Genomic DNA, 20,223 nt, shown 5'->3' on the forward strand with positions numbered 1-20,223 from the left:
TGCCCCACAGCCCTCCATAACCCCCCCTCCTGCACCCCACAGCCACCCGGGGAGGAACCACGGAAGCACACTCAGGACGCGGAGCCTTGTGCCCCCCGAGGGACCCCCAAGGGATGGGGATTTGCCCCCCAACCCGCAGCTCTGAGGATGGGAAGGGGGCACTCAGGGGGACACCGCAGCAACTCCAGCAGCGACCCGAGCTGACAGCCGCAGGAGAAACCCGATGGCGCCGCTCGGCACGGGGACCCCCAGCGGGACCCTGCGACCCCCCCAAGGTGGTGTCCTTAGTGGGGCACCCCCACCCCCATCCCCCCCCCCAGGCCCTACCTGGCCGTCGGCCGGGGCTGTGGAGCCTGCCTGGGCTGCACCCGGTGCTGAGCCAAGGGCTCCGGCCGCGCAGGGCATGAGATCAGCGTTTTATTCTGCGAGCCGGCAGTGGGGAGGGGCGAGATCACATAACCCGCTGTTATCGAGCCCTGCCAGCGCCCCGCGCGGCTCCACCCCGGCATCCGCCGCCAGGAGCCCCCCCCGGGCATCGGGGCTCACTGCTGCGTCCCTCCGCCCCATCGGGGGCAGGTTTGGGGTTGGTGGCGCGGGGGGAACCTCTGCCACTGGGCTCCTGGAGCTGCCCCGCGTCCCCTCTGGGGCTGAGACCACCTGCCTGCTCCGCTCGCCTCCAGCCCCACTCAGAAAAGCTCCCCGGGGCTCAGCTGCGCGCAAGAGGCACCGCAGGCTCTCCCTGAAAACAAGGCCTTGTTTCATCCTGCGGGATCCGCCAGCGCTGAGGGCGCAACCTGCGCCCCTCACTGCACACCTTCACCTGCACAGCCCTCGCTGCCAGTTCTTTCCTTTTAATTAAAAACCCCCAAACAACAAAACACCAACAGTAGGAAGCAGATAAATCGAGCGAGGATCCGTCACCGCCCCACAGGAGGCTCAGGCCGTGGGCACGCTCTGCTTGATGATGATTTTCTGGCGCGTGGGGCGGAGGCCGGGATCGGGGCCGGGAGGAGCAGCCCCCAAAGCTGCGGAGGCGGCGGCGGCGCTGGGCAGCCCGTGGGCCGTGATGTACTTCTTGTAGGCCTCGCGGATGATTTTGAAGGCGCGGATGTTGGAGTAGGGGATGTCTGTGATGGGGTCGCGGTACACGGCCGGTTTGTGGGTGACCGGGCAGATCTCCCGCACCGGCAGCCGCGGCGCCTTCGCTTTGGGGAAGAAACGCTCGAAGGTTTCGTCGTCGGTGAAGGAGACGAAGGTGCGGGAGCATTTCCCGCTGCAGGCCGGGGCTGCGGCAGCGTCTGCCTGCTGCGGGTCTTGGTCCAACCTGGAAGAGGTGGAGTCAGCCCTGAGGGATGCACGGCGCTGGGGGAACCCAGGGAGCCCCGCAGGAGCAGAATGTGGGGCTGTGGGCAGTGCCAGCCCAAACCCGCAGCTCTACTCAGCCTCAGGGTTGGGGATGGGAGCGGTGGGGGAAACCAGCGGGATCCCATCCAGTGCCCCAAATTACCCCTCCACGTCCACGTTCTCCTCCTTGCCCAGCTCTGTGATGAGGGGCATGGTGACGGACCAGTACCGGATGACAGGCCCGACGCACTTCCTCTTCTTCTGCACCTGCTTCTTCTTGTCAGCCTCCAGGCGTTCGTAGTTCTCTGGGAAAGCAGAGATGAGCCCAGGGGGGGGTCAGCACCCCCCAGCACCCGCGCCCCCATCCCCCACCCTGCTCTCTTCTCACCCAGCGAGCGGAGGTTGATCTCCTCTGTGATCTTGGCCTCCTCCAGCAGCTCCTCCTGTGTCAGCGGGCGGTCGTAGTTGGGGCCGCCCTTCTTGCGCTTGGACTGCACCTGGCGCTCCTGGATGCGCAGGAAGGTCTGCCGCGTGTGCTCCGTCGTCGACTGCCGCATGTGCTTCCGGCCTGCAGCAGAGGAAGGGGCTCAGGTGGGGCCAGCACAGCTCCCGGGGCAGTGGTGCCCAGCTCCAGCCTGGGGAAGCCGGCGCGTCCCAGCCTGCCTCCACTCACTGTCTCCCACTTCATCCTGGAGCTCCAGGGGGGCTGATTTCACCTCTCGGGCCTTCTGGGAGCCGCTGCTGGGGGTGTCGGCCTTCTTGGGTCGAAGGCTCTTGATGGGCTCCTAAGGGTTGGGCAGGAGGGAGAAACTGCATGGGGCTGCCGCTGTGAAATGGCCCCAAAGGGACACCTCCTCCCCACAGTTAGCAATTAGCAGGTTGGCAATTATCCCATCCTTTTGGGGACACCTGTATCCCCTCCCAGTGGGTCAGAGGACACTTAGGGGGACCCGAGCCCCACGCCCAGCTGTCCCCTCACTCTGTAGGCCTTGGTGACGACGCGGCGGCGCCGCTTGGGCTCGCTCTCATCCTGGTCGCTCGTTGGCTCCTCGCCCTCATCGATGTCAAAGTCTGAGTCCACCTCGTCGTCGCTGTCCGACTGGTCGCCCCGGTACTCGTCATCACCCGACTCCTGAGGGGTGGAAGGGCAGCGTCACACCGAGGGCTGTGCTCCACCACCACCCCAATGGGGAAACCCCTGACAGCTGCCCCTGCAGTTCCTCCCAGCCCCCACTTCGAGCCCCTCCCCCCCTCAAGGGCCCTCTAAAGCCACCCCTGCCCCATTCTGACCCCCTCAGTGCCTCCAATCCCTTCAGGACCCCCCTCGGTTTCCCTCACGAACCCCCTCAGGGTCCACCCAGGTTCCTAAAGGCCCCGATCCCCCTCAGACCCTCCTCCAGCCTTCATTCAAACCCTCTCAGCTCCCCTCATACCCCCTAAAACCCTTCACCTCCCCCCCACAACCCCATAAAGCCCCTTTCTTCTCTTCAGGACTCCCCCGAGTGCCCCCGAGCCCCTCACGACCCCCCGACCCCCCTTGGTGCCCCGGGTCCCCTCCCAACCCCCCCTCTAAGGTCCCGCACCTCCCCTCAGCGCGCCCCAGAGTCCCTCCGGCCCTCCCATAAAGCCCCTCCCTGGACGCACACCTCAGTGAAGCCGCCATACGTGGTCTGGTAGAACTCGTCCTCCTCCTCGGCCTCCAGCAGCCCCGACAGGCGGTTCCCGGCCGTGCGCCGCGGGGCGCGGCCTTCAGCCAAACTCATCGCGGCGCCGCCGCCGCCATCGGCGCTCGACTCGTCGTCCTGCCGCGGGAGAAGCGAGCGACGTAGCGCCCCCTTGCGGGCCGGAGGTGCGGAAGGCTCCGATGATTTCTATTGGTCGCCCTCGGCGCGTCACGTGACTCGCGCTTCGCGCGCCCTGAAAGACTTCCCCTCCACTCGTCACGTGGCACGCATCCCGCGCATGCGCTCTGAGCGATCCCGCCCCCCCTCCCACCCGCGCATCCCGAGTGGTCGCGGCCGCGCGGGGGCGCCTCCCCTCCCCCCCCGTGGGTGGTGCCGAGGGGGCGTGGCCTCGCGCGAGGCGACGGCGGGCGCGGGAGGCGGCAAGATGGCGGCGGCGGGGCCCGAATCGGGGGGCAGCAGCGGCAGCAGCGGCGGCCTCGGGGGTACGGCGGGATCGCTGAGCTGCGCGCTGGGGGGCGAGGAGGGGCTGCTGGGGGCGGGTGGGGCTGTGGGAGGTGGGGGGTCGGGCCCGGGGTGAGGCCGGGCCGTGTGGGGCTGAGAGAGGTGCGGGGTGGGCCTGGGGTGCGCTGAGGGGCCGTGAGGGGCGGGGCCCAGGACGCTGTTGTGGGGTACGGGGGTGGAGATGGCGGCCTCCCCCTGCCGGATTTGGGGTCCCGGCGGTTGGGGCTGCGGCATTCCGGGTATCTCGGCGGCCGTTTGGCACCACACGGGGGGCGGAGGGCTCCAGCACGGGGGGGGGGGGGGGGCTTGGCCGCCGTACAGCGCTGGAACTGGGGGCTGCCCACACATCCTGGGGGAGGGGTGATGGGGAGCGAAGCGTCTGTGGGGCACAACGGGGTGCTCACGGCTGTGGTTCGGCCGTCTCGGTGTTGGGGGGGCCCTACGCCCCTTCCTGCCCCTGAAGTTGGGGGATGGGTCCGGTTTGGGGTGCTGGACGTGGGGCGGGAGTGGCTTCCACAGCCGGTCAGCATTCGGCAGCACCGTCCCTGAGTTCCCGTGGCAAAGTGCCGAGGCCATTCCTGATTGCAGGGCAGGGCGGAGGGGGCTTCTGGTCGTCCGATGGAAGAAGGCCGGGGGCTGCCAGCCCGCGGGGCCTCACCTCGGTGGCCTCTTGGCGTTGCGTTCCTCGTCTGGGGCCTCTGGAAATGGGTCTCTGCCCCCTCCCCGCCCCCTTTGGCGATGCTCCCTGCTGCTCCCACAGCACTGTGGGGAATAGGGGTCCGTGGCTCTGCCGGCTCAGGGTGAGGCTGCAGGGTCTCCTCCCGCCGTGCTTTGGGGTTCGCTTTGGGAGCCTGGAGGTGTCACACATCTCATCTCTCCCACCTGGAAGAGGAGCTGCATCCAGAGCTTCACATCGGGGAGGAGATGCAAGTGCACGAGGCAACCTCTTCTCCCTTCCTGCTGGGATCAGTGCTGCTGTTTGCTTTCGAGGGTAGTTTGGTGCTGGCCAGGGAGCCTTTCCTGCAGGATTTCAGTCCTGCTGGCAGAGCTGCGTGACGTGGGCCGTACGTGAAGTGCGCTCACCTCGGCTGCAGCGTTTAAAGCTCTTATCCCATCTCTGGGGCCTCTCACAGACTAAAGGGGGGCGGTGGTTTTGGTTTTGATTGCTCTGGGCACGGGGCTTTACTTTTTCCAGTGCAAAACCCCGAAGCATCTCAGACCCCAGTGAATGTGGGGCCGACTGTTCTGGGCACAAAGCTTTGCTTTCTCCATGAGTAAACCCTAAAGCCGGCCCCACAGCTCAGTGTTCACCCCAGGGCCGATTACTCAGCGTCTTGCAGCTGAAATGCCGGGGACGGAAGGATTGGGGCGTCCCACCCTTCCTGCTCCCGGGGAAACACGGGGGAGGATTTCTCATTTTGCTGTTTTCGCTTTTGAAGCGGCGTGTGCCAAAAATGCTAATGCGGGATTTCGATCGTTTGGTTCTTTGTGCTTTGTAAGGACGGAGCTCAGAGAGAGAGTTGGGAGTTCATTGTCACCCTCCGGGGCTTCGGGCCCCTCCCCGGCGGCCGCAGACAAAAGAATCGCTCTCAGAATGGCTTCATCCCTTCTGGGGAGGAAATCGTCCCGGAGGGGTGAGAGCTGGCGGGGACTCGGCCCCTATAGGAGGGGGGCAGAGCTTCGTGCCGAGCCCGTGAGCAGGATGACGGGCAGCCCCTCAACTGCTGGGGACGGCGGTGACGTCGTGTTGTGGCTCCTGGAGCGCTCTGAGCGCACAGAGCTCCCGTTGGTGCTGAGCTGCAGGCAGCCGGGCAGGGCTCCGATCTGGGATGGAGACGAAGGAGGGCAGCCGGAGGCACGGGGAGCTGCAGTGTGGGGCTGGACGGAGCTCACCCCGTGGGGCAGCAGATGGGAGCCGCGTGGCTTTGGGGCCGGCGCTGACCCCGCAGTGACCGGGTTCCCCTGTGGAGGTAAAAGCTTCTGCTGCGTCGTCGCAGCGCTGCTCCGCTCGCAGCACCTCGCAGTGATTAATTAATTGTTCCACCCCCACAGACTCTGCCTCCCTCGCTCCCTGGGCTGAGGGATCCCTCACGGCTCGCCTTCATTCCCAGAGCACCAGCCCAGTCCTGCAGTGTTCCAGCATTGACTGCTGCTGTGGGCGATGCTCGCTGTGCTGCCCCGGCGCGGCTTCGCGCCCTGAAGTCGCCCTGCTCGGCTCACGCTGCGCTGTGCGTGGAAGGGCTGGCAGGGTGGCACCGCCACGTTTCTTTCCGTGTTTCTCTGATTTTCTCAGGGACCCGACATCCCAAACAGCCGCCGTTTCTTGCAGCCGAAATTCCCGCTGCCCTCCACGTAACCTCTCTGTTTTTCCCTCGTCCAGATTTCAGCTTTTTGTGCTGCTCGGTGATGTCGTTCCGAAGAGGTTAGAAGCTCTGCGCTGCACGCAGCTCCTCTGCGCGGTAACCGACGCCGTGCCGCAGTGGCTGTTTGTGCTCCGTGCCCCTGGCCGGCTTTGCGGAGCGGCCCCCCGCTGCTCCCACCTGCAGCTCTGACCCTGCGGGGTCGCTGGGGGCTGTGGGTGGAAGCACAGCGGGTGTCTGTGAGCCGTGCCGTGTCCCGGCCCCGGCGGGTGCCGTGTTTGGGTGTGCTGACGTTTTGGCTTGTTATTTTTGTCTGACATCAGCAGAAGTGCGGCTGACCTCGGTCTGGCTTCAGATGTAGAGCTGGGTGTCAGTGCTGTCTGTTGCATGCTGCCGTGCCACCAGGTGGGTGCTGGGGCTGCCGGCGCTGAAGCCGAAGCATCTCCCGGCCCCTCAGAATGAGTTCTGTGCCCGTCTCTTGTGCTCAGCTTTGGTTTTTCCAGCCATTACCCCTGGGAAGTACAGACTTTGGGTCTGAAAATGCTCCCGGGCAGCTGCAGCTGGAGGAGCCGCTGCAGCACGGAAGGGATTGAGCCCAGCACTGAGAGCGAAGGGAAAAGGCGGCTGCTGTGGGGCAGGGCGAGTTTGGTTTTGGATGTGACCTTAACCCAGATCTGCTGCCTCTGTCCAGGGCGAACCCTTGGGTCCCGCTGCTGTTTTTCAGCCCGGGTTCCAGTTACGGTTGAGAGACTGTTTGGTTCCAGCAGATCCAGAACTGTGTGCTCCCCTGAGCTGCGTTGCTGTGTTTCACTTACAGCTCGCAGTTTAACACCTTCGCTTCTCCGGGCAGCCTGTGTGTGTGTGTGGACAAAACCAGCCATAAAACCTGCCTTGGGTGCAGGGAAACAGGGGGCTATCGCATGGAGCCCCCAGCCCTGCTGCCCTCACCGCTGATCAGTGCCTTGCTGGGGTGCTGCAGGTCGTTATGGCCGGGCTCGTGGGGCCCCCACGCAGCCTGGGCTCTGGTTGGACCCCCAGCAGCACCCCCTGAACAGGCAGGGCTTGGGTGTGAGCTCGTGGCTTGGCTTGTGTTCCCCCACTGCGTGCTGCGGGGTCCAGGCAGCGCGGTGGGGATCTGCTGCTCTGAGGGAGCTGTGGTTAAACTCTGCTGGAGCGGGGATTTGCATGGGTGATTAAATATTAACACAGCTAATCTCCGAGGGGATGAGGCTGGTGCTGCTGCAGTGGGGTTGCTGGGATCTTGGTGGTTTCAATTGACAAACTGGTAAATTTGTGTTTAAAAAGACAAATGAGATTGATTTGCTCTTGAACGGGTGCTGTATTGACATGGCTGGGATTTTTTCCCCATCCCTGCATCCTGGTGGAGCTTGGAAGCGGAATAGAATCAATGGGGTTGCAAAAGACCTCTGAGATCATCAGGTCCAACTATCGGCATCCCCACCACACTCACAGAAACAGAATTGTTGAGGCTGAAGACTTCCAGGACCACCGAGTCCAATGCCAACCCATCCCACCAAGCCCATGTCCTCAACAGGATCAAGGGAGCGTTAGGGTTGGAAAAGACCTCCAAGATCAAGTGTGGCCCCAGCCCATCCCCACCGTGCCACTGTCCCTAAGCAGGATCATCAGGGTTGGAAAGGATCTCTGAAGTCGCCAAGTCCAACCTCCAGCCCATCCCCAGCATTCACTGCAGGAATTGTAGGATCGTGGGATCGTCAGGGTTGGGGAAGACCTCCGAGGACAGGGCTGAGATGTGGAGATCTGAAAGGTCCGTGGGTTCCTGCGGGCTGAGATGAGATGAGAAAGGTCCGTGGTTTTGTAGGGCTGACACGGGGTCTGTGCTGCAGGGCTCATCCCAGTCAGCAGCTGCTTGGCTGTGGGGAGGAGTTGCAGGGGGTGTCGTGGTGGGGTGCTGCAGTGGGTGCTGTCACAGCTCCCAGTTAAAATCCTGCAGTGTCTGAAGCAGACAGAAGAAACGACAAGGAAATAGCAGCCAAGTCTGCCTGTTTCAGGCCCAAAGCTGCTGTTCTCTGCTCCGTCTTTGGGCCCGGTCTGCCTGGCAGCTTTGTGGCACAGAGAGACATCGCAGCCCTCCCTGTGCCCAGAAACACCCCCAGCCCCTCTGCCGGAGGGGAGCAGCCGTGGGTCGGTGCTCCTCCGCTGCCGCCGTCGCTGGGCTGCTCGTGTGCTGTGCTTCCCTCTTCCTGACTGCAGTTTTTTGTCCCACAGGGCCGTCTGCCGTCAAAAAGTCGCTCACCCCAGAGGTAAGTTTGTGGCTAAGAGCTCCAAACACCCATTTCCTGCCTTGGAAATGGGGTCGGGGAGGGAGCAGGAAAGCCAGGGGAAGCACAGCAGTGAGAGCAGCCTTTGGGTTCCCCCGCTGTGCTGGGGCTGAGCCGTCCTGCCAGCAGAGCAGCCCTGTGCTCAGTCTGGAGCCAGCCAAGTGAGTTCCTGAGCCGTGAGTCAGGGCTGTGTGCGCAGCTTGCCTAAGCTGCTTCCCCAGGGAGTTGGCCTTGCTGGGCTTTGTGACAGCAGGGACAGACGAAGAATCCCACAGAGGGGCCCGTGGTGGCTGCAGGTGGATGGCAGGAGCTGCTGCTGATCGCTGTCCTGGGCATCAGCACGTGACACAGCGCGGTCCTGGCTGTGCAAATGTCATTGCTGTGCTGGGTGCTTTGGGAGCACGCCGTGTTCTGAGCCCCCCTTCTCACCACCTTTTCCTCCATCCCAGATGCCAGGCTCTTCAGGGCAGCCGGGCTCTCAGACGATAAAGAAGGGGCACAGAGGAGTGGATTCCACGGGTGAGACCACCTACAAGAAGGTGAGCGCCACCGCACGGCTCTGCTGCTCTGCGTGGTGTGGATCCCAGCCAGGGCAGCCAAGGCTGGGTGTCGCTGGGTGCTGCAGGGTGGCCACGACGGTCGCTCAGAGGGAGTGCAGCGCTCCGAGCTGTGAGGGCAGTGGGCAGAGCTGCTCCTTTCCCACAGCTGCTCTTGCAGCCTTCAGAAGGAGATCGCTTCTAAGCGCTGCTCGCTGGCAGCAACTTCCCAGGCCTTTTCTGGCTGATCCTGTGCTCCTGGGGCAGGTCCTTCCTGCAGGTCTTGTGGCATTCCTGGAATGTCAAAAAGGGGGATTGTTAGGGCTTCGCCACAAGCTGGAGCTGTGGCAGCTCTGTGGATGCTGCTTCCACTCTGCTGGGCTTCACAGGGATGGTGACACCTCTGATGTGAGTTTGGGTTCGGGGGGAGGTGGAGCAGATGAGGGCTCTGTGCACTTGGTGCAGGCAGAGCTTCTCGTCCAGATCTCTGTCCCAGAGCTGCTCTGGTCATGGTGTGAGCGCATGGCAGGAGTTTTGTTACGGTGTCTGTCCTGCACTGACTGCTGCCTTCACGTTCACTGCCTCTGGATCCCTCTAAAATCCAGGGACGGAGGTTGGGCAGCAGTGGGAGGAGAACGGAGCAGAGCTGCCGCAAAATGCCTGAAGTGTTTTTTCGCGAGGGCCCCTGGAGCTGCTGGAGTGCTGCATGGGGCCGATCTGGGAACAAGATTACTGGGCAGGCCGCCTTTTTTCCATCCCTTCTTTTTCCAGGGGTGGCGAGTTGTTTTTCTGGAATTCTTTCCCCTGTGGAAGTGATGATAAACAGGCGGCCAGCTGCTCGGCCTGCCTCGCTGGTGGATGGAGGAGGGAAACTCTTGTTCCTTGGCAACGTGGCTCTGTGCTGTGTGCTCACCAGCAGGCAGGGCCGCGTGCGCTCAGCTGAGAGCTGTGGTCAAGCAGCACAGGGTGTGGGGGGGAAAAGGAATCGCATTCTTCCTCCCTCCCCCAGGAAACCAGAGGAAATGGGAAATGCAGGCAGGCAGCTGGAGAGGAGCAGGGTGTTGTGTGGTGGCTGCGTGGCACGGGGTGTTGGGCTGGTGTGGGAAGGGAGCCCGCAGGGTGAGGTCATGTGCTGCACAGAGGAGAACTCCTGATTCCAGCAGCTGTGCAGGAACACAGTCTGGCATTGTTCTGGGACAGCTTGAGCACATGGGCAGGAGTGGCTGCCTGTCTGCACTCCTTATTTTGCCATGACAGCGAACTTTAGGGCTGAGGAGCCCTGGCCTGGCACCAGTCAGGAAATGGGGTGGTGCGTGCTGTGCTGTGTAGCCCTACTGAGCTGCTGCCCGCTGTGTTTGGTGGCAGGGGAACGTGGCCACCTCCCCTCTAAGCATAGGATGTGGGGGGAGCAATGAAATTGCGCTCAGGTCCTTCACAGCTCAGCCAGAACTGAGCAGAACGTTGTTATTGGGGTGGGACAGGGAGGTGTTTGCCCTGCTGCTGCGCTCTGCAGGCTGCCCCGGGACAGAGCTGTGGTGGTGCTGCTCGTTGAGAAAGAAGCCAGCAGGTAGAAGTGGTGGCTGTGCAGTGCCCCACTAACAGCACACTTCTGAGCATGGAGCTCTCTTTCCTCCAGCTCCTCTCGTTCCTCTTCCCAGTTGGCCACTTATGTTGCCTAACTCGTTTCCTTTGCTCCTCCAGACAACGTCATCAGCCTTGAAAGGTGCCATCCAGCTGGGCATCACACACACGGTTGGGAGCTTGAGCACTAAACCTGAAAGAGACGTTCTCATGCAAGATTTCTACGTAGTAGAAAGTATTTTCTTCCCAAGGTCAGTGCTTGCTTTCTTCCTTTCTGTCGTGCTTTGGCAGCAGTAGCAGCAGTAGCTCCCAGCCCTGCTCGCTTTTAGGAGGCAGCAGCAGAGCTGGGGGAGCACAGCTGTGCTGAGCAGAGGCACTGCGTGCCGAGCAGCTCCGCTTCTGCAGAGCTCTGCTGTGGCTCCCATAGGTCTGCTGAACACATAAATGCAGCTGTGCTGCTGTGCGCCTCCCTGGGCTGGATGTGTTCAGTCCAGGCGGTGCGTTAGGGGACAGCCAGAGCAGGCCTTGCTGCTCAGATCGTCCCTTAGGAGCCCTGAATGATGCAAACCCACATGTGCCCTCTCTCCTCGAGCAGCGAAGGCAGTAACCTCACCCCAGCTCACCACTACAACGATTTCCGCTTCAAAACCTACGCGCCGGTGGCCTTCCGATATTTCCGGGAGCTGTTTGGGATCCGGCCGGACGATTACCTGGTACGGCTGCCGGGTGCTCGGGGGGGTTCCTGTGCTCTGTGTCTGCTTGGAGCTCTGGGAGCACAGCGGTCCGTGGCCCCGGGGTTTGCCTGGTGCTGTCTGAAGGGCAGCAGCGCCGTGCTGCCGTGTTCCACCTCTGCTTTTCTCTCCTCCTCCTCCCCAGTACTCGCTCTGCAGTGAGCCCCTCATTGAGCTCTCCAACTCTGGGGCCAGTGGATCCCTCTTCTACGTGTCCAGCGACGACGAGTTTATCATCAAGACAGTTCAGCACAAAGAGGCAGAGTTCTTACAGAAGCTGCTGCCCGGCTACTACATGGTAAGTGAGGCCAGGAGAGGCTTTCTTTGCCCGTAGCACCGTGTGCTCCCTGCTGGACTCTGTGCCGTGAGCCTCACACAGGGCCCTGTGTGTCTCTGTGTGGTGAGCAGGGAGTTCTTCTGCACTCGTGGGCTGATCTGACCCTCGGCTTTGCAGGATGACGTTAACAGTGGGCAGTGCCGGCCTGTTGCCCCCTGCCCACCCTCACCTCTTTGTTTCTTTGGCAAATGCTTTGAACTGCTGCCGGCCCCACTGGGAGGAGCAGGCAGCTCTGCTGGGCAGAACGTAGTCAGCGTGGCTCTGAAAGCATCTCTGCATCTTTGGTTCTTTTAGAACTTGAATCAGAACCCAAGGACGCTGCTGCCCAAGTTTTACGGCTTGTATTGTGTCCAAGCCGGGGGCAAAAACATCCGCATTGTGGTGATGAACAACCTGCTGCCTCGTTCTGTGAAGATGCACCTCAAATACGACCTGAAGGGCTCCACCTACAAACGCAGGGCGTCCCAGAAGGAGAGGGAGAAGGTCTTCCCGACCTACAAGGACTTGGATTTTATGCAGGACATCCCCGACGGCCTCTTCTTGGACTCAGACATGTATAATGCTCTGTGCAAAACGTTGCAGAGAGACTGTTTGGTAAGTGGAAGTGCTGGGAGGAATTCTTTTGAACCTTTCTGTTGGCACCCAGCAGTCCTGCATCCTCTCCTGGGGGTGCTGGCTGGACAGCCTGCAGTTTGGCAGTGCTGTGGGCAGGAAGCCGTGTGCCCTCTCCCTGTGCCAGGCGTGCAGGGTCCGGGCAGTGGGCTCAGCTCTGAGCCTGCCAGCAGCTGTGCGAGAGTGCAGTCCCTGCTCTGGGTCTCCTGCACAGGAGGAGTACTGCAGGCCTTCCTGGCGCCTGGCAGAGGCAGGCTGTGGGTTGAATTCATCCCCTGGCCGTGCTGGGGTCCAGGCGGCACTGCCAGCGATGCTGTGGTGCCCCGTCGGCAGCTTCACGGGGCTCACGGTGGCAATGAGGCTTTGTCGACTTTCTGCCCAGGTCCTGCAGAGTTTTAAAATCATGGATTACAGTTTGCTGGTGGCAATCCATAACATGGACCTGGCACAGAGGGAGCACGCGATGGCAGACGGGACGTCCCAGGCCGACACGCGGCGCCCTGCGGCGCAGAAAGCGCTGTATTCCACTGCCATGGAGTCCATCCAGGGGGAGGCCCGCAGGGGAGGCACCATAGAGACAGACGACCAGTGAGTGTGTGCTGCTCTGCTGCAGGGCTGCCTTCGTGTGGGCTTTTGGGGTGCCTGCTGCTGCCTTTCTGAGAGACGTGCTGGTGGCTCTGAAAGAGAAGGGGGTGGGTCTTCAGTGGGGCCCGTGAGATAGGATGAGGGGAAATGGTTCCCAGCTAAAAGAGGGGGGTTTAGGCAGGGCACAATAAAGACAGTGGTTACGAGAAGGGCACTGAGGTGCTGGCACAGGATCCCCAGGCATGGGAGGGTGGTGGTGCCCCGTCCCTGCAGACTCCTGTGGGGAGGCTGGTGAGCTGTGAGTGCAGGTGGAGCTGTGGTGCCTCTGCTCATTGAGGGGGGGGTGAGGTGCCCTTTCAGGGTCTCTTCCAGCTCCAACCATTTGTGATTCTGTGCTTTGGTTGATCCACGCTGCCTCCACCCCTGCGGGCAGCAGCAGCAGCTCACTGCAGTTGCTTGCTCTCCTCGTGGCTGGGTTGGGATCAGTCTCCAGTGAAACTGCACAGCTCTGGGAAGGTCGAGCAAACCTCAGCAGCACGCGCTGTTCTCTGTCCTTGCAGGATGGGGGGCATTCCTGCCCGCAATGCCAAGGGGGAGAGGCTGCTCCTCTACGTGGGCATCATCGATGTGCTGCAGTCCTACAGGTAGGGCAGTCTGAGGGCAGCTGTGTGTCGCGTGGGGGGCACAGCTTCGCGCTGCTGTCTGTGCTCCGTGTGGAGGTCTGGCTTCCAAGGGAGTTAAGATGCGTTTTATTGGCTGCCTTTATTTCTCTGTTGTTATTTTCTTGGAGTTGGGTGTTTGGGGATTGGTTTCCGGGTCTTGTTTACTGCGTTTGCCTCCCGTTCCCAGGAGGGATCGCCTCTGGCAGAGGTTATTTCTGTGCTCAGTGGTTGTTGTGTGCAGGAAGCGGTGAGGAGAAAACAAGCAGTGGCTTAGAATGGCCACAGCCACTGCTCGGGTGCTGCTGGTCAGAGAAGCTCAGCGCTGCGTGGGCACCAAATGGCACAAATTGGTGTGAAACCTCGTCTTTGTTCTCTGCTTTGTCAGGTTTGTGAAGAAGCTGGAGCACTCATGGAAGGCCCTTGTGCACGATGGGGTAAGCAGCAAGCACAGCACCCTTACCTGTTCAGCTCGCTGTGGGTGCTCACTGCGCAGTGTCCTGGGTTTCCAAGGGCTCTGTGTGTTGCTCTTCTACATGAAGCAGTGCCCAGAAACGTTCCCAGGCACCCAGAAATATTCTTAGGCCAATGTGGCACGGGTCAGGGCTGGGGGGCTGCCGTTAACCGCCATCACTTACTAATGCAGGTTTCCACACTGCTCATCCCTTTCAGGACACCGTTTCTGTGCACAGACCCAGCTTCTATGCTGAAAGATTCCAGCGCTTCATGTGCAACACAGTATTCAAGAAGATTCCCTGTAAGTTCTCCACGTGGGGTCCCTGCGGTGGTGCCGGTGTGCCTGGCTTCGTGCTCAGCAGCTGGGGCTGGGGAGGAGCACAGCAGTGTGTGAGGGCATCGGGGAGCCTGCCGTGCCGCATTCCCTCCTCCTGCGTTGTCCTTGCTTTGCAAACGCGGCCGCACGGAGTTGCTTCATGCATCAGTGTGTTTCCCTGTGTGCCAGCTGGGACGGGGCTGTGTTGGGTCTCCTCCTGAGCTCTGTGCGGTAGTGAAGCTCTGCCTTGTTGTTTTTTTTGTCTTGAAGTGAAGCCATCCCCTTCCAAGAAGAGTCGCTCTGGCACCGCGGTTCCGAGGCGCAGCTGTCAGGGAGGAGTGCCTTCCCAGCTGCACGTGTCGTGTGAGACAAAAGCACAAGTCACGACAGAGGCGGATGTGGAGCAAGGTTGGTGTCTGGGCTGGGGGGAGAGAAGCGCCTCCCAGGTGTTCCTCAGCTTGCTTTGGCACGGCAGAGCTTTCTGCAGGAGCGTGCGGGTGATTTCGCAGTGCTGCTTTGGATTGGATTTCCAGGAGGGCAGGGCTGGTCCTGCCGTGCTCACGGGTCTGAGGTGCCGCGGGTGGGATCCACACCCCGCCGTTACGGGGGGCTGCGCCCGCACCTCGTGCAGGTGGTGGAACTGCTGTGCTTCCACTCAGGTTCCCACCTCGGCCGCCCGGATCTCCTGCCCAGGACTCTGCCTGTGGACGAAGCCAACAGCGATTCCGTCGCCACCACTTTGTCCACCTCCTCCTTGGGCAGCGGAGGTCTCCACTCACCCACAAACAGGTGAGGCTCCGGGGGGCCCTGGCGCGAGCGGCCGCTGTGCAGTGAGTGAGCTCAGTGCCGGGCCAGCATGTGTGCCGGGCGCTGTCGCAGCCCGCTGTGGTCCTGAGCACAGGCTGTGGTTTTGCATCTGTGCTTGGGCTGTGCGGACGTCCCGGCGGCTTTTCGTTCTTTGTGCGTCCCGTGCTTGATGGCCTCTTTCTGGAGCTGAGATAATTGTGCTGATTACGAGGCGCTGCCAGAATGCGCCAGGAGCGCGGCGTGGTGCTGCAGGGCGCTGGGGCGACGCGCAGGGCTGGGCGCAGCTCTGTGCCTCTGGGTGTCCCTGGAGCTGCAGTGCATGGCTGAGGAGCAGATGGCTGCCTTGGAATGTTCCCTTTGTTGCCCAGTGGTGAGAATTGAGGGTGATGAGGAGGAGCTGTGGTCAGAGCACGATCCCATGCGCAGAAGTTCTGAGGTGCTAACTCCTCTTCCTGGAAGCGGTCGTAACCCACCTTCCTCATTCCTGCACCGTGGCACTAATGAAAGTGTCTGCTCTGTCCTCAGCTGCAGGAGGACGAGATATGATTGCAATTCACTCCTTTTATTCCCTCTCTAAAACATGGAAACTTCTCAGTAGGGATCCTAAACCAGAGCTGCTCCTTCCCAGTCCGTCCGCGTGCCCGGGGAGTTGTGTGTCCTTAACCAGGCTGTCTCTCCTTCGATCTCTGCGTAGGTCAGTGGGCGTGCAGGTGCACAAAGCCGACAGCTCAGCAAAGGATTTCGCTAGGACTGCTGCCTTCCTGTCTAGGTGAGGGAGGAACCACGCTTTGCTGGAGGCCTTCTCCCGTCCAGAGGGTTGGTTTGGGGAGATGTGCCCTGAGGGTCTGCCTCGTGCTGCCCGTGGTTCGTAGGTGATTGGTTCAGCACAACATCAGTCGTTGGAAGGAGGTTAGAGAGGGGTGCCTGCAGGAGCAGTGGTCTGGAGGAGTGCTTGTCACTCTGGGGGGAGACCTGAGTGAGTGAGCCCAGCAGGGTGCAGCAGGGTCAGCCTGCTCCACAGCTGCTTTGGTGCAGCAGCGGTGTGCCCTGCTGCAAAGTGCCAGGCTGCAGAGGGGATGTGACACTGAGCAGGGAGGGATGCTGCCAGGGAGCAGAGTGATGCCCTTCTGTCAGATCAGGCATGGGTGAGTCCTGTTTCGTGCAGACAGAAAGGGGAGCTCGATGCATGGGGTCGCTGGGGATGCCCTGGGGATGCAGCGAGGGGAATGCTGCCCTCACTGCTTCTCTTTTGGAGCACTGCTGCAGCTGGGAGAGGTGCAGGGATCAAAGCCGAGGGCTGATGGTGTGTTCAGCAGCTGGATTGCACAGCTTGTGCCAACCTGATCAGCACTGACCCAAACGAGGCAGCTGGAAAGGAACTGCCTGCAGTTGGAGATGGGAGCCTTGCAGTGCACTCAGCACTGTGTGACGCTGAGTCTGGTCACGTTGGTGGTTGGACTTGATGACCTTTGAGGGTCTTTCCAACCTAATGTTTTTGAGCCTGATCCTATGACAAATTTGCAGAGCTTTGAAGCACACTAAGAGCACAGCCTGGTTCTGAGGTGTGTGGGAGTCCTCTGCTCCAGCCCAGCTCTGTCATTCAGCTTCTGGCAGAGGGTCCTGAGGTTTGAGGCACTGGGAGTGTCAGCTGCTGGCGAGGAGCTCTGGGGGTGGCTGGGCTTAATTTTAGGGGGACATCCTACTGCCCTGAGCACTGGGATTGGCCCCAGTCGAGTCCTGGGGGCGCAGCACTGTAACCAACACTGAGCATTCTGTCGGGAGAGGATGCAGCTCCATGGGATGCATCCTGCTGGTGGGATGCGGCCCCACGTGCTGCGTCCTGCAGGACGTCGCTCCCATTTGCTGCACGGGAGCTTTGCCAACAGCTTTTTGCACAGCAGTGCCTCCATTGCAGTGTCTGGCGCTGACGTCGGCGCTGTGTTGCTGTGTCCCCGTGCTGCTTTCCCCCAGACCCCCATCGTGGCAGTGCGGTGCTCGCGGGCTCCATAGGGACTCACCTCACCAGGTTGGACGTGCAGGTGTTGCTCCAGGCAGCTCTGTTCTGACCCCTTCCATGGGCTGCTCTGCTGTGCTGGGCGCAGCAGGAGAGGCGATTTCATGGCCGCTCCCACTTCAATGCTGCTTTACAGCTCTTCCCCCTCTGTCTCCCCAGCAGCTCCCCAGGACCGTCCGTCCCTGAGCCCTCCTCAGAGCTGAGGGAGCAGCTGGAAGAGCTGCAGGAGACGGAGATCAGCTTCGTGAGTAACCTCTGAGGAGGGGCTGAGTGGTTCAGGGTGGGAGGGGACGTGGGGGGCAGACCCTCACCCAGCTGTGTGCATGGTGGCCCTGTCTGCCCCATGCCACACACAGCCTGGCGGTGTCCGCCGCCCCACAACCTTTTGTTGGGTGAAGCAGGAGGTAAAGCAGAGCTGCTGCACTCCTGGGCACCCAGGGTGGTCAGGGGGCGGGGATGAGAGCTGGCCTCAGCCTCTGTGAGGACGATAAATGCTGGCAGAGCCCCCAGTCCGTGGGGAGGTGGTGGTTGGGGAGCGCCGCCCCTCCGCTGCGTGTCCATCCAGGCAGAGCAGCTCCAGGCGCGGCTGCTGGGCTCCCCCCCCACTTCTCGCCCCCACCAACATCTCCCCCTCTTCTCATTGCAGTGAGGCAGCTCTGAGCCGACGCTGGCAGCAGGAGGTTCCGTGCTCTGCGTGGGCTCTGTGCGCTCAGCCCCCGTTGCTGACCTTTGTGGTTTTTAGTTTGTTTTTTGGTTCTTGGGTTTTTTTGTGTTTTTTTTTTTTTTTTTTATTGTGGGTTTTTTTTTTTTTTTTTTTTTTTTTTTTTTGGAAATGTTACCTGGACAGGAAGCTGAGAGCCGGGCGGGCTGTGCAGTGCGGGCAGCCCAGCAGAGCGGATCAGCGGAGACCTCCAGGCACTGCGCTGCTGCCTGAGCCCAGGGCCTGAGCCGCCCTGAAGGGAGGAGGAGGAAGAGGAGGAACTGCTCCACTGGACTGAAGGCCTTTGGAAAAAGGCTCTGACCTCCAAGGCTCGCAATGCTGCCACCACAAACTGCTGCCCATGGGAGTTTTTTGGCCCCGCCGGCAGTTTGCCTCGGAGCGACGCGTTCACCTTTTGTATTTCCAACGAGTTTTTAACGTCGGCGTTTCCTGCAGTTCAGCTCCAGCCCTTCCCCTCAGCTCTGCTCTGTGTGACCGCAGATGGGGCCCTGAGCCGCGCTGTGCAGGAGGGCTGCGTCCCCTCGGCGCCCCTTTGCGGAATCAGATCTCTGCCCTGAGCTCAGCTGTGGGAATCTGTCACCATTTCTTCGGCAGACGGACCCAACCTGGCAGCCCCACTGGGCTGAGCTGCGTTTGCACGGAACGCTTTTTTGGGTTTTATTTTTTAGGATAGGAAGCGACTCCAGCCCACGTTCCCAACGGGTTGGAATCCTCCGTTGGTTTTTCTTTTTTATATATTGGAGAAAAAAAAGAAAAGGAAAAAAAAAAAAAGCCAAGGGATGTAATTGTGCCCCTGCGGGGTTGCTGTGTGCAGAGGAGCCCAGGAGCGGTGGTGCAGAGGGCGGCGCTTTGCGGTGCCGTTTCGGAGCCGGCGCTGCCACCTCCCACCTCGAGTGGGCACTGATATTTTTTTAAGGAAAAAACAAAAACACCCATGGAAAAAAAAAACCAAAACCCAACCCCCTTTTGGATGTTATTTCTTAGTTTTGTTTGAAAAGACCCCACGGAATGGCCTTATCCTCTGGGCGGCCAGACCCAGAGCGGGGTTCTGCGGCTCCCGGTGCCCCCGGTGCCGTCCCACGCCGACCCCACCAGCGCTGGGAGGAAGGTGGGCTCTTCCCCCGCTGCTGCCCTCACCTTACAGCCAAAATAACTGTCTATATTAGACGCTGTTCTTACCTTCCCTCCCATCTCCTGTAATGGTTCGTGTTTCTCGTTCTGTTTTTTTTTACCAGGAGGGAAGAAAACCGACTCCCCGTTCTTTTTTTCCCTATGATTTAATATTTATGAAGTTGTATTTAAGTGGTTTTGTTTCATTTTATTTGTTTTCTGGGGATAGCTGTGCAGCAGTAGGGAGATGGGGGGTGGTGTTTCTATACGGGATCTTCCAACCTTTGCTTTGTAATGGGTTTTCAGAACAACTGCTTTTTTTTTTTTTTTTTTTTTTTTTTTTTTTGCATCTGGAAGTGGCGACAACTGCTGTTAAATGGCTCCTGAACCCCCCCGGGGCCCTTCTACAGCAGGGAGGGCTGTGGGGCCGCCTGTGGGACCACCCGATGGATCCTGGGAGCATCCAATGGATCCTGGAATCAATTGATGGATCCTGGGAGCATCCAATGGATCCTGGCCTTGTCCAATGGATCCTGGGACCACCTGTTGGATCCTGGCCCCTGATGATGGATTCTGGGACCATTGAATGGATCCTGGCATGGACTTAAGGATCCTGACCTCAGCTGGTGGGTTGCTGGATCCTGGGACTGCCCAATGGGTGCTGGAATGAGTTGATGGATCCTGCCATCGCTCAGTGGATCCTGGCATGGACTTAAGGACGATGACCTTAGGCGATGGATCCTGGCACCACATGGTGGATTTTGGGGCCATCGAATGGATCCTAGGGTCATCCGCTTGGTCCTGGGAAGGGTTGATGGATGCTGGCGTCACCCCATGGCTCCTGGCATGGACTTAAGGATCTTAGCCCCACGTGACGGATCCTGGCACCGCATGATGCATCCGGTCCCATGTGATGGGTCCTGATGGATCTGGTCCTGCCTGATGGATGCCGGTGGGGGTTGATGGATCCCAGCACCTCCTGATGGATCTGGACCCACTGGATCCTGGCACGGACTTAAGAATCCTGGCCCCAGCCCCTGGATCCCGGCACCTCCTGCTGGATCTGCTCTCAGGTCACGGATCCCAGCACCTCCTGTTGGGTTCAGGCCAGCGTGGTCCCTCGGCAGTGGGAAGGCCCCATCCGTGTCCCCATGGAGCTGCTCGTGTCGTGGACGTTGTTGTGTTACCTGTGCCGTGTCGCCGCCAGCGGCTGTTCTGTGGATACCTGCGGCCCTGAATACAGCGTGTGCTCCTGCAGCCGGCTGCCTCCACGCCTGCTTTGTGGGGAGGGGGGTGGGGGGCTGCTGCGTGTCTGCCATTGATTGTCCTGGTGCTGGGGGGGGGGCTCCCAAAGGGCCTCTGTGTCCCTTGGTGGGGTCTGGAGTCCTCCTGGGGAGGGAATTTGTTCTCCTGTGCACGTTGTGGGGTCAGAGCAGGGGGTGGGTTGGAAGGGGCCCTTGGAACCCTCTGGTCCCATTCCCCGCCATGAACAGAGACGAGGTCCCCCCCCGCTTTTCTGTGGTTTTATGGGTTGGAGGTTGGCCTCCAAGGACCCGTCCTTTAAC

The 20,223-nt window shown here is 60.8% G+C and overlaps 2 protein-coding genes across 2 annotated transcripts; one reads left to right on the forward strand and one right to left on the reverse strand.

Annotated features, from left to right (window-relative positions):
• Window positions 1-835: 835 nt before the first annotated feature.
• Window positions 836-3,107, reverse strand: VPS72 (vacuolar protein sorting 72 homolog; the record flags this gene model as incomplete). The annotated part of the gene is made up of 6 exons (XM_079550983.1): window positions 836-1,324; window positions 1,508-1,649; window positions 1,733-1,912; window positions 2,018-2,129; window positions 2,324-2,476; window positions 2,991-3,107. 6 exons carry the CDS (start codon window positions 3,105-3,107, stop codon window positions 937-939), a joined length of 1,092 nt encoding a protein of 363 aa, XP_079407109.1. The 3' UTR covers window positions 836-936.
• A 346-nt stretch (window positions 3,108-3,453) lies between these two features.
• Window positions 3,454-19,980, forward strand: PIP5K1A (phosphatidylinositol-4-phosphate 5-kinase type 1 alpha; the record flags this gene model as incomplete). The annotated part of the gene is made up of 17 exons (XM_079550951.1): window positions 3,454-3,511; window positions 5,911-5,952; window positions 8,141-8,175; window positions 8,643-8,732; window positions 10,431-10,561; window positions 10,906-11,023; window positions 11,187-11,339; window positions 11,673-11,972; window positions 12,373-12,578; window positions 13,136-13,219; window positions 13,623-13,671; window positions 13,907-13,991; window positions 14,277-14,414; window positions 14,666-14,795; window positions 15,508-15,582; window positions 16,987-17,071; window positions 19,732-19,980. The coding sequence occupies 17 exons, from the start codon at window positions 3,454-3,456 to the stop codon at window positions 19,978-19,980; spliced, it is 2,028 nt and encodes a 675-aa protein (XP_079407077.1).
• Between the last annotated feature and the right edge of the window lie 243 nt (window positions 19,981-20,223).

The sequence above is a fragment of the Tetrao urogallus genome (assembly GCF_951394365.1).
Source record: "Tetrao urogallus genome assembly, contig: SUPER_28_unloc_2, whole genome shotgun sequence".
NCBI lineage: Eukaryota > Metazoa > Chordata > Aves > Galliformes > Phasianidae > Tetrao > Tetrao urogallus.